This window comes from Triticum urartu, unplaced genomic scaffold, assembly GCF_003073215.2.
Source record: "Triticum urartu cultivar G1812 unplaced genomic scaffold, Tu2.1 TuUngrouped_contig_6786, whole genome shotgun sequence".
Taxonomy (NCBI): Eukaryota; Viridiplantae; Streptophyta; class Magnoliopsida; order Poales; family Poaceae; genus Triticum; species Triticum urartu.
Window position 1 is genome coordinate 1 of NW_024117575.1, and position 11,664 is coordinate 11,664.

At 44.4% G+C, this 11,664-nt stretch overlaps 2 protein-coding genes, 4 non-coding genes and 1 pseudogene across 6 annotated transcripts; 1 reads left to right on the top strand and 6 right to left on the bottom strand.

Moving 5' to 3' along the window:
* The first annotated feature begins 2,215 nt into the window (after positions 1-2,215).
* On the top strand, positions 2,216-6,117 carry LOC125531081 (transcription factor GTE1-like). Its single transcript, XM_048695492.1, has 9 exons — positions 2,216-2,376; positions 2,737-2,945; positions 3,043-3,204; positions 3,970-4,047; positions 4,637-4,861; positions 4,959-5,051; positions 5,346-5,404; positions 5,522-5,672; positions 5,781-6,117. Exons 2-9 carry the CDS (start codon positions 2,799-2,801, stop codon positions 5,913-5,915), a joined length of 1,050 nt encoding a protein of 349 aa, XP_048551449.1. The 5' UTR covers positions 2,216-2,376; positions 2,737-2,798; the 3' UTR covers positions 5,916-6,117.
* Positions 6,118-6,433: 316 nt separating this feature from the next.
* On the bottom strand, positions 6,434-6,541 carry LOC125531086. Its single transcript, XR_007293099.1, has one exon. It is a non-coding gene; the product is annotated as a small nucleolar RNA Z188 (small nucleolar RNA).
* A 1,776-nt stretch (positions 6,542-8,317) lies between these two features.
* Positions 8,318-9,091, bottom strand: LOC125531083 (annotated as a pseudogene).
* Positions 9,032-9,103, bottom strand: LOC125531085. The gene has a single exon (XR_007293098.1). It is a non-coding gene; the product is annotated as a small nucleolar RNA R66 (small nucleolar RNA).
* Positions 9,104-10,066: 963 nt separating this feature from the next.
* On the bottom strand, positions 10,067-10,133 carry LOC125531084. Its single transcript, XR_007293097.1, has one exon. It is a non-coding gene; the product is annotated as a small nucleolar RNA Z105 (small nucleolar RNA).
* Positions 10,134-10,192: 59 nt separating this feature from the next.
* LOC125531087 lies at positions 10,193-10,279 on the bottom strand. The gene has a single exon (XR_007293100.1). It is a non-coding gene; the product is annotated as a small nucleolar RNA SNOR75 (small nucleolar RNA).
* On the bottom strand, positions 10,207-11,638 carry LOC125531082 (adoMet-dependent rRNA methyltransferase spb1-like; the record flags this gene model as incomplete). The annotated part of the gene is given in 1 exon segment (XM_048695493.1): positions 10,207-11,638. A coding segment is annotated over 1 exon segment (1,291 nt), but the record flags the coding sequence as incomplete, so codon positions are not given.
* Positions 11,639-11,664: the final 26 nt, after the last annotated feature.

Consider the following 11,664-nt stretch of genomic DNA (forward strand, 5'->3'; position numbering starts at 1 on the left):
GCGTAGGCAGTGGCAGCAGCAGCTCGCCGACGGTGGAACGCCGGCGCATCGAGGAGGAAGGAGCAGCGGCGCGGAAGGAACAGAGAAATTGTTCTCGTTTGGGGAGGGTGATGCTGGAACAAGGCGTACGACCTGGGCTGTTACCATCGAAATAAAAAGTTGTGGGCCTACGCGGCCCGATTACTGAGAGAAAACCCAGCTAGCTCTGCGGAGCAGCGGCCCGCGAGACAGGGCGTGCAGCGCGTTAGCGATCAGGGACGACCAGAATTGATCTAGAGCGTATGTTCGAGCGATCCGACGGCTGAGACACTCAAATCGCTGTGAAGGCTCTTAACTAGCTTTGTTTATACTGTTTCTCAATGGAAACATGATCATTCTCAAAACACAAAATTGGAAATATAATTATCACTGCAGTGGTATCACCAGTCGACAAAAAATGAAAATATTGCTGCAGGAAAATGGTTTCACACAAAGAAGTAAACATTGAGGTATCAATGAAAACAGCATATTTCTTTCACAACCGCAGCATAGTGAGGACACATAACCGCCGGTTTCTCGAAACTTGATGCAAAATTGGCGCAAAAATGCCCGGGCTACACAAGTTTTCGCATATAGTGAATTCAAATTCCTGTAAAAAGGAAATGAAAAACTAGTACACACTTTTTTTTTGAGAAACACATGTAACTTTATTCATACTCATAACAATTACATGTACCCTGATTTGACTTAAGATCAAAAAGAAAATACAAAGTACTCCTATGACTAAGGATTAAAATGAAATCTCTTGAAAACACTTTCTTCGCGGTATTAAATCTCTGCCGGAAGAAATACTTCAAAGACTTTGGTAAAGAGGCTAAAATTGAACTGGAGTTGACATGGGTATATCTGCCGTCGAATTAGTATATCTTAAAAAAATTATCTAAAGATCCAAGGTGAAAAAAAGGAGTTGACATGGGTGGGCAGTCTGAGTTAAGTGGGCCAGTCCAATGGGGCTACGGCCTATCACCAGTTGACAAACAAACTAAAATATTTCTGCAGGAAAATGGTTTCACACAAAAAAGTAAACATTGAGGTATCAATGATAGCAGTATATTTCTTTCCAACCGCAACATAATGAGGACACATAACGACCGGCCTCGATGCAAAATTGGCGCAAAAAAGCCCGGGCTACACAAGTTTCCGCACATAGTGGATTCAAATTCCTGTAAAAATGAAATGAAAAACTAGTACACAATTCCTTTTTTCAGAAATACCTGTAACTTTATTCATACTCATAACAATTACATGTGCACTGATTTGACTTAAGATAAAAAAATACAAAGTAACTCCTATGCCTAAGAATTACAATGAAATCTTTTGAAAACACCTTCTTCACGGCATCAAATCTCTGCCCCAAGAAATACTTCAAATACTTTGGTAAAGAGGCGACAATTGAACTGGAGTAACGATGTTGTCACTCTTGCACCCGCATGAACATTACCAATAATGATTTTTGCCTTGAGTCGCCCATCTGAAAAGATGAAAAACCTTGATCGGTGAAAGTACTTGGACCGGGAATGATTTCCTAAAAATATAGGGCGTCGAATCACTATATCTTGAAAATTTATTCTCATAAACTATGACGATCATTAGATGTTGACGAAGATGTTGAAGATCCGAGAGGACAAAAGGAGTTGGCATGGGTGGGCAGTCTGAGTTGTGTGGGCCAGTCCCCCAGGGCTATGGCCGGGGCGTGAACCCCGCAGCACAAATGCCCGTCCAGGCCTGTCGGCCCGGAGACGCGCGCCTGCTCGTGCACAGGGAACGCCATGGTATAGGTATATGCTTGCGGTGTCCAATTCCTGCCTGTCTTATTCCCTCTTTCTTCGTATAAATAAGCCCACGAAACTACACCCATGCCACAAGCCCCCTTTAGCCCTCCGCGGCTGGAGTGACAAGCGTGCGCCACCACGCTCGGCGGGTGCGACGGGCAGGTGGTGCGTCTATATGCCGGTCTACGCTGTGCTCAGGTGCCAATGTGGTACTATTAATTTAGTGTAATAGTAATATCCTTTTTTTTAGAAGATCAGGGCGAGCTTAATTTTTTTTTGAGACAAGGGCGAGCTTAATTAAAGGGAGCTAGCCTAGATGGGCCGCGTAACGGAACCAGCCGGCCAGGCCGCCTCGAGCGTGAGTGCGCGAGGCCACTCAAAGGCCTCGGCCGCGAGGCAAAAAACCCTAAAAAAACCGCGAGCCAGGAAAAAAAATAAACGCTTTCGTCCATCCCGTGGTCTGTCGCCCCGCATCATCCGAAGCGCAACTGCCGCCGCCGAAGCCTACCTCCTCGCGCCGCGCCACCTTCCGCCGCCAACTCGTCATCACGTGCCGGCACCAGAGGTAAGGCAGGTCCTCTCGATTTTATATATGTAGAGGGAGAGAGAGAGGTTGGGGGACGACGTGGTCGAGGATCCACCGCCGCCACGCGCCATCTGGCCAGATCTGGCATGGCCGCTCTGCTGTTGGGAGGGCCTCGGTGGGGTAGGAGCGGGGGGAAGATAGATACGAGGAGCTCTCGGTGGGCGAGCTTCTGATTTGCGATTGGGGCCACTACTGATTCTGCCTGCTATTGAGTTAGGGTTTGGCTGCTGGTGCTGCTGAATTGTGAGAAAAATTAGAGAGGGGAGGGCCAATGCGGATGTATATGATGATTGATGCTCCTACTGATTTTCTTCCTTTGCTGCTGCTATATGATATAAGGTTTCCTGGAGGAGATCAAGAGTGAAGGTACAGACGCTCCCGTGTCGCTCGCACAACCCTAGATGTCCGTGGTGCGAGGGGCGGCGGTGGAGGGAGCGTGGTCCCTTCCGGCGCCGATGGAGCCGACCGCCGCCGCGGACGGGCCTCAGGTGTCGGAGGTGGACTCGTTCCGGCGCCAGGTCGATGACCTCCTCTCCAAGACCGACGTGGTAACCCCCGCCCCTCCTAACCTCGGTATTAAACTCTGTCTCGCCTCGGCAGTGATCTGCAGAACTGACACTGGTTGGTGTGGCATGTGTGTTGCAGCTGGAGAAGAGGGTGAACGAGGTGGTAGGGTTCTACAATAACAAGAAGCACAGCAGTGGAGGGCGCAAGGCTGGCGGCAGGTACGCGGCAAACGGTGCCAGGGACAGCCACGGCAATGGGATGCCCGACCTCATGCGCCAGTTTGCCGGTATCATTCGCCAGGTGATGATCTTTCTTCTGCTATGCTTTATCCCATGATTCATTATGTCAATTTATGCTGTTGCTTGTGTAGTCGTGTTTGCTGGCTTAGTCATGTTATATTCTTGCATCCTGGAGCATGTTCTACAAAGTCGGCTTGGTGCTAAGTTTGTAATTCGCAGGTTAATTTAGAACAATTTGCAGTGCTTTTTTCTATCTCACAGATCTTATTAATAAATATGGCGACCTAGATGCTTGTAGATATTGCCAGCACATACTGCCTCTGTTCTTTCCAGCAAGAGAGATTTCTGCTGGAAAATCAAGTTTTCTGTCTCAAGTTTCGAACACTCCTAAATCTGTGTTTGCTTCCATGAACAGGGATAAAGCATACAATCTAGTTCTTTTTGGCTGTTATTGGTACTCCATTCTCTATTTCTGGTCTTGTAGCGTAGTGCATGAAATAAGACTAAAAAATTGGTCTCGAGCTTGTGCCAAATGAGATCATCTGAACGTAAACAATTCCTTGTGATGAATTTTAAAAGCAGCTTTTTATTGGTAGTGTATTTGAGATTGATTCGACCACTATATGTGGACAACCTTTTTTAATCTAGTTTTCTACGGCCTAATACTCAATACAAAGTTAATGGTTCTTGGGCACCTTCAAATTTGTATTGAGCTACTGCAGTTAAAATCACAAAATGTGTGATCTCTTTTCCCTATGAAAAGATTTCTGTTGATCTTTACAAATTTTGGCACTTGATCTTCTCTGCTATATTCATTTTCTTCCAGATTACATCTCATGAATGGGCACAGCCGTTTTTGCAACCGGTAGATGTCGTAGGTCTTCAACTTGATGACTATCACCAGGTAATATTGCCAGTACATTTTGGTCTAAATGTAAATCAGTTTTGATTATATTTTTGTGTTACCTGATGTTGGCAAGCAATCAGGATCTGAAAAAAGAAAGCAGGTTTTATTGATATCACCATACTCCTGAGTTGCTGCAGGATTTGTGCTTTTCTGTCTCCAACATACTTTCAGTTGACATGTTGTTGCATTTTATTAGAATATTTTTCTATCTCAATGGAAAAACATAATCCTGTATATGCTTTGAAATCCAAATACTGTAAATCTATTTGTTTTATCGCTATTTTTTGCCTTCTTCCGTGTACATGAAATTGAAAACCATTGCTTGGAACTCCAAATACTGTAATCACCCCTAATCTATAGAAGGAAAATCTGGCGTATTAGGCTATCTGTTTCTTATGTAACTATTAATTGGTTTGAGACTTGTTATTTACCTTCTTTAGTTTTCTTCGACTTGATGGAGCCCCTGAGTTGTTAGCACATATGTTTCTCTATATTTGGCATATCAATAAGATGGAGTTGCTTTGTTGGTTTCTTTACCTGGATCTTGGTTGTGGTGATTCATATATTTGGTTTCTATATTTTGCAGATTATAACAAAACCTATGGATTTCTCGACCATCCGAAACAAAATGGAAGGGAAGGAAAGTACCACATATAACAGTGTCCGAGAAATATATTCTGATGTTAGATTAGTTTTTACCAATGCAATGAAGTACAATGCTGTAGGTCACCCTGTTCACATAATGGCCAAGTTCCTACTCGAGAGATTTGAGGAGAAATGGCTTCACCTTCTCCCTAAAGTTGAGAACGAGGTGGATATTTGTAGTCGCATATATTACCATTTTTGTTCTGATATGGATATGTGCCATTTAGCGTTTGACAACAGTAAGTTGGGTCCTATTCTTTCAGGAAAGGGAACATGAGGAACCAAATGATGCTCCAACCAAAAACATTTCTCCAGAAGCTGCCATTGCAAAATTAGCTGAAGATACTGGTAATGAGGTTGGCCCTCTCATGTACTGTTATCTCTTTATTGTGTATGTATTGATTGAAGCACTATATACTGACTGGCTCATGTTTAGTATAGATTGTTGAGAAAAATAGGTCCCAGATTTTTTTATCAATGTGTTTCTGTTATTTTTTAGCTTTTGTCTGTTGATGTACCAATAAGAAATCCTTTCTTGACTAAGAGGAGTATACGCCTTGCATATTCACAAGCCAATTGCATACTGCTGCAACCCCTTGTGTTAGCTTGTTTGGTTAGATATTCAGCACCTTTTATTTCTTGTCTTGCAGCTGAATGAGATTAACAAGCAGCTGGAGGAGCTCCAGAAAATGGTGGTTCAGAGATGCAGGTTTGTGTTAGTTGTTCATGTCATGCACATCGATTTGACTGTTTGCTATGTATTTTTTTGCGGGGTGTGCGCTGACCCTAAAAAGGTCATACATTTGCTAAGCTCTTGATATTGCAGGAAAATGACCACGGACGAGAAGAGAAAACTCGGCGCAGGTCTTTGCCAATTGTCTCCAGAAGATCTCAACAAGGCGCTAGAGTTGGTCGCGCAAGACAATCCTAGCTTCCAAACTACAGCAGAAGAAGTGGACCTTGACATGGATGCTCAGGTAAAGTCTTTGTGCTAAGTGCTAACCAACCCCCAAGCACTGCTCCTCCAAGCATCACGCATTGGTTATCATGTTAACCAACCGTGCTTCATGTGTGTGTGGGTGCAGAGCGAGACGACCCTCTGGAGGCTGAAGTTCTTTGTGAGGGAAGCATTGGAACAACAGGCGAATGAAAACACGAAGAGGAAGAACGACATGTACAATGCTCTAGCCAAGACCGATTCGAAACGGATCAAGAGATAACTTTAGCGGCTCGGCCTTTCTGATGGTTCATGGTATTTCTGTAGAAAATAGGGCCATGTTCTCCCTTGTGTGAAGACATGTTGTATATATATACGAAGATGAATCTGCACTAAGATATGCTTGGTCGCACCCGGTCTCCTGTGGCATGTGTAGCATGCTATTGGTAGCTATATACGTAAAATAAAGAGCAATGTTGAACTCCTCTGAGAAACAAGAATTGTTCCTCGAAAAAGATAACATCAAATATGGCGAACTGTTTGTTTTGCTACAGAAAATTAACGGTGTGTACTCTGCACATGGCAGTGCGAATGACATGAAAATTCACCAGGAATCCTGACTCAAGAATAAAACAGAGGTGATTGATTTCCCGGTCTTGAGTCTAGATGCCCACTGGTTCACTTGATAGGGCAAATTTTCTAACTCATCAGCTTGCTTGAAGAGGGAATTTTTCTTGGGGGGCTGCACAAAGATAGTCAAAATATAAACCCCCAAAAGAAATGAATCCATGCTTTCGACATGCGTGCCTCAGAGTATTACGCTGCGGATATCACCAGAGCCGCACACTGGTCGTCCGCGGGCACACTCATCCAGAATTCACCGATGCTTTTGCATCATCATCGGCACGCCGAAATCGATCAAACCACGAAGAAAGAAGACATCAACTAAACCGAAAAGAAAAAGATGCCTCGAATCGGAGATCTCACAGGCAAGTCAAGAAGGAGCACAGCGACTGAAACTCACGCAGCACGACCAGCGAAATAAAACAGAATCACAAATTTCAAAGCGGGATAAGAACTCGGGCAGGCAAAGCTGTGTAATTACAGTAGTAGTTACGTAGACGGGAGATAGATTTGAGGCTTTTCTCCTTGGTGCGAAAGCGAAACAAATGGTTGGAGCCGGAGATGAGGGGGCGAGCTGGTGGATGAGAAGGAAGCAGATGGACGTAGGCGGGGGTCACGTGGATGTGGGATGGTCCATCCATGATCACACCTGGCTTCGCGGAGCGGCCACGGACGGATGGGATCGATTTCGCTGTCGTTCGATGATTGGGTCTTGCATATCCCGGCTTATCAGGATGATGTGGCGGCTTCGGGATCGCACACGGCACAGGACGAATGTCCCTGCGAGGGAAGAGAAAGTGACATAATCATGAGGCCATTTTCAACGGAGGGGAACAAAGATGGCGCCAGCGCAAGTTTAAAACTGTTTCTTTTCAGGACGATTTGTTTCTCGGAAATTTGAAACATGGAAAGACCAGAGGAATGAAAATGATGGGTTCCTACTGCTTCCCTGTAGATGTATGTCATCCGGAGTGATATGAGATGACGTGCAAAAGGGTAGCATCGTCTCGTCCTTCTCTGTATCTGCAACAGCCAGAACAATTTTCACTGCGAGAAACATACATATGCAACAAGAACGGTGATTTTAATCTGACGTTGCTGGAGCACGGATCCATCCACGCAACCCTGCCCAACTTGTGTCCACATGGTTTTAATCTGACGTTGCTGCAGCATAGTTTTATAACTAGACCAGTGAATGAAACAACTAGGCTGCTGGGTTCGCCGATTCATCAGGTTTGACCGGTAATTTTTTGATAGGTGCAAATAATGTTTTATGTACTGCTGGCATAATAGAGGCGACAGTTGAGACAGCAGATTTGGTTTATAATCTACACATGAGTCGAACATAGGTGAAATGGTTACGGTTCAAACCGCCATCAGGCCGTTCGGCTGTAAGCCTTATTTCCTTACCATTCGCCAAATACCTTTTTCGAAACTGCAGTGTTGCTATTTTTATAATTCACCAGAAATCCTGAACAAGAAAACAAGAGGATTGGTTTCAGGTGTTCAGTCCAGATGCCCATTGCTTTACACTGCTTAAGTTGATAGGGCGGATTCTAACTCATTATTAGCTTGCTTAAAGAAGAAATTATTCTTGGGGGCACTGCACAAAATATAACCCATGAGTCCTGACTGACTCATTTCTCCAAGGGCTGAAAGGGATATGTATATGGTCAACTACCATTAGGTAGTACTACTCTCATCCCAACGATCAAGCCTCTGTCTTGTCTGCACTTGGCAGATGGTGTCCCTGCGAAATACAGTCATGCTTAGATACAATGAAACACCAGTGGCATGGAGTACCCTGCTGCGTCTTGGAAGCTCAAGGAGATCGACTCATCGACATGCCGGCTTGGGGATCACAACGCACAATGAATGTGCCTGTGAGAGAAAAATGACGGAATCATCGTTCCATTGAGCAGAAGGGGACAAAGAAATTAAAGATGGTGCGTATTCTGAAATAGCTCATAGTAACATATAGAAAAAGGTCAACAGTAGAAAATTATTCAAAATTTAGCAGGAGTTCTTGACCGCAACGACTATAGACAGTTGAAAGCAATTTCAAAGAGAGATGTTCCCCTTGCCATTCTTGCCTCCACCGACCTCAAAATTAATGCCTGCGTTATTGTTCAAGACAAAAGGTTGAAAGTGCAACACAGAAGGAAAATAAATCTTTAGTTCAAGAGAAAAGGAACAGATCTTGATGCTGCGCTGGGAGCAGTGCTTGCAGCTCTGGCACTGCAGCTTCAGCACAATATTCCTGGCGGTTTTCGCCTGAAAATGTCAAAAAATTAGCGTTGCACATCTGGCTCTAATCTTTATACCAGACGTTTACATCAACAGACACTATAAGTACATGGCATCATGACAATGAACTGATAGGAAAATCAGAAAAATACTGAACTACAGTATATATCATGTTGGCAGATCAATAGATCATCACACCCAACGATATACCTTCCTGTGGAATACAGGACACTTTTCTGTCATAAACGAAACTTTCCCTGGGCAGACAGGCTGTCTTACCCTTCTTGTACTCAGTGATCTTGTGAAGGGTGTGCTTGCTGCACTCCTTGTTCTTGCAGTTCCAGTAGGTATTCTTGGTCTTCGGAACATTCACCTATATAGCATTTGCAGTAAAAATAATGTTAAAATAGGGTTTGCTTGAACAGATACAGGTTCAGATGACACTGCGATAGCTAAAAAAACTCCAGAAACGAGCTCACCAAATGCTCAAAAAATACACGGAAAACCTCTGGTACAAACTTGCGTTAGGTCCTCAGAGACATGCCTATGGCTGCCATCATAAGAATAATCGGGTCTCAGAGATTCCATGCCATCGTAGGACCCCATAATTAAAATATCAAATATTAAACGATAAGGACTGAAAAGATATATCACTTGGCAAGAAAGAAGAATGCCTCATAGGTTCAGGTGAAAATTTAGAAGAAATTAATGACAACTGGTTATCTGCTCAGGGCAATGCATGCAAACAACGGACCTGTCGGATTAGCTTTAGGTTAGCTCGGTAAAGTACACAAGAAGGCTCAGATGTCAAAAGCACCAAACAAAATCACTGGATACTCCACAATATGGTCAACCACATTGGTTTTAGATGTAGTATCATGCAATGTGAAGTTGCATGAAGCACACCCTTCACAATGTCATTTGAATATATGGCACACTCAAAGATGCATGAATACAAGATATAGTCGACCTAACGACAGAATAAAAACTAAACTAGATTTGTTTCAGACATGACGAGGTATCCATTCCATCTAGAAAGAAAGGGCATCTGCCTGATACTCAAATTTGAACTAAAACCACGATGAGTAATTTGGAACGGAGGGAGTATAAACTAGTACAGCTGCTTTTAGAACTAATGCTCATCTCATACGTGTAACTAGGAAACTAAAGCAGTATAAATCAAGTGCAAATACAAATAAGTATGCATACAGCTCATCAGTACACAGAAATGTAGTGTGCACATAATGAACATAACGGCAAAACCTGATTACAGTAAACAGAATGGACAGCAATTCAATCCTGTGCTTTTACAATCAGAAGCATTGAGTGTATCATTGGAAATAATCACGTGATTATCAAAAACATGGACCAATTGTTCTTCATCATATTCCAAACTACTGTCAAGTTTGCTAAAATAATGAGAGAACATAACAAACAAACCCTGCGCATCTAGTTAGTACTTACTGTTTCTCTTCCTGCATCATGGAGATAAGATAACAAGGAGAACACTGTTGTGAGATGAATCTTTCCTCAAAAAAAGCATGTGTGCTGCTGATTTGACATTCAGAATGAGTACGAGAAATTTATCTCCAAATAGATCAGAAACCAATTCTCTTCCTCATTATGCCAGCGACACAATTATATGAAAAGAAGTGGAGAAAACGGGCAAAGGAACAGAAGGAGCAAATATTCTCTCAGGCAAATGCCACAATTGTCCAAGTGGTTTGATAGAATGGATTACATCAGATTCATCATCTGTTTTCATCATCACAGAAAAGTATGAAAATGCACATAAATGATCTAATCTCACATAATACCTAGTTACTCATCCATGCCTTGCTAAACTAATTCAACTCAATGCAGGGCTCTGCCGCCGGCCTCTTCGCAGCTTTCCCTCGCATGCCCCCTTTCTTCTGGCCGGCGGCACCCATCTTCCCTTGCCCTCCCTTGGTGCCTCCTTTGCCACTCCTTCCCTTCTTCCTGCTTCTGCGAACACATCCTGACTGAACCACTGCTTTACAATCTTGCTCTTCTGTTGGCTTCTCTGTATCTAGACATAATAAAAGGGGGCTAGTCTCTTGGTCTTGATCTTCATTACAACCTTGATCCATGCCAATGTCGCCACCATCATCTTCACCTCCCTCTAACAAACCTGCATCAGCATCAGGATCGATTTGCTTGGCATGTTTGTGTTCTTGTTGTACTTCTTCACCCTTTTTGGTCACATAACGCACATAAGCTTCATCAAGCATCTCCTCCAGTTGGTGTTCTTCATCAGAATCCATTTCTTCCATTTCCTGTAAAAGCTGAACATCATCTTTGACCTTTGGTGTAACCTGCGAAGATGATGGCAGCGCTTTCCTTATGCGTGTGCGCCACTTCAAGATATGCTTGAAGCTATTTTTGTCCAACACCTGCAAATCCTCACAAAGGTATTTTACCTCATCTGTGGTGAGCTCATGGTTCTTGATAGGCAGAGATGCAGGATCATCAAATGAAATCTTAGTAAAAGAACCCAGAAAATCCCGGGGTTTCTGCACTTCGGACCATATAAAATCTGATGCCAGACCGACTTTCTCCAGTACCGTGACTCCAGGCGCATACCCGCCACGAGTTCTCTTCTTTGCATTCTTAGGATCAAGTACATCCGTAGGCATGCTCTTCTCTGGATCCACATTGAACAGGTGCTTGATATCCAGAAGCTCTGGTTGAATCTTTGCGGGGGCTTTGTACTTCAGGCAGATGATGTAAATTTCAGCGGATGTGCCGCGACTCGCTCTAGGTTTAGTCACCTCGACCTTATCAAACAGCTGCTTCAGGCAGAACATGATAGCACTGTAATCCTGAGACCTGAAGACCTTGGTGATGAAGGTGCCCTTGGGGGCGAGGAACACGGTGGCCAGGCGAACGGCGTCGATGACGAGCGCGGACTGCGCGGTGGCCTCCTGCGCCCACGCGCCGCCGACGTTGGGCGAGCCGTCATGGAGGACGACGTCGAAGGCGGCGACCCCCTTGGAGTCCATGAGCCTCCGCACGGCGGAGCGGCACTTGGTGGTGGTGATGTCCTCCGTGAGGGAGTGCGCGCCGCGGACGGGGCGGATGGGCACGAGGTCGACGCCGACGACGAAGGCGCCGACGGGGGCGCGGGCGACGGCCACGTG

What these genes read in the sequence shown, in the direction of transcription:
- LOC125531081 (XM_048695492.1), top strand. Translation starts at nt 2,799, where the DNA reads ATGTCCGTGGTGCGAGGGGCGGCGGTGGAGGGAGCGTGGTCCCTTCCG. An exon ending in TTGCCGGTATCATTCGCCAG is followed by an intron (nt 3,205 to 3,969) that starts GTGATGATCTTT and finishes ATTTTCTTCCAG; the next exon opens with ATTACATCTCATGAATGGGC. An exon ending in AACTTGATGACTATCACCAG is followed by an intron (nt 4,048 to 4,636) that starts GTAATATTGCCA and finishes TATATTTTGCAG; the next exon opens with ATTATAACAAAACCTATGGA.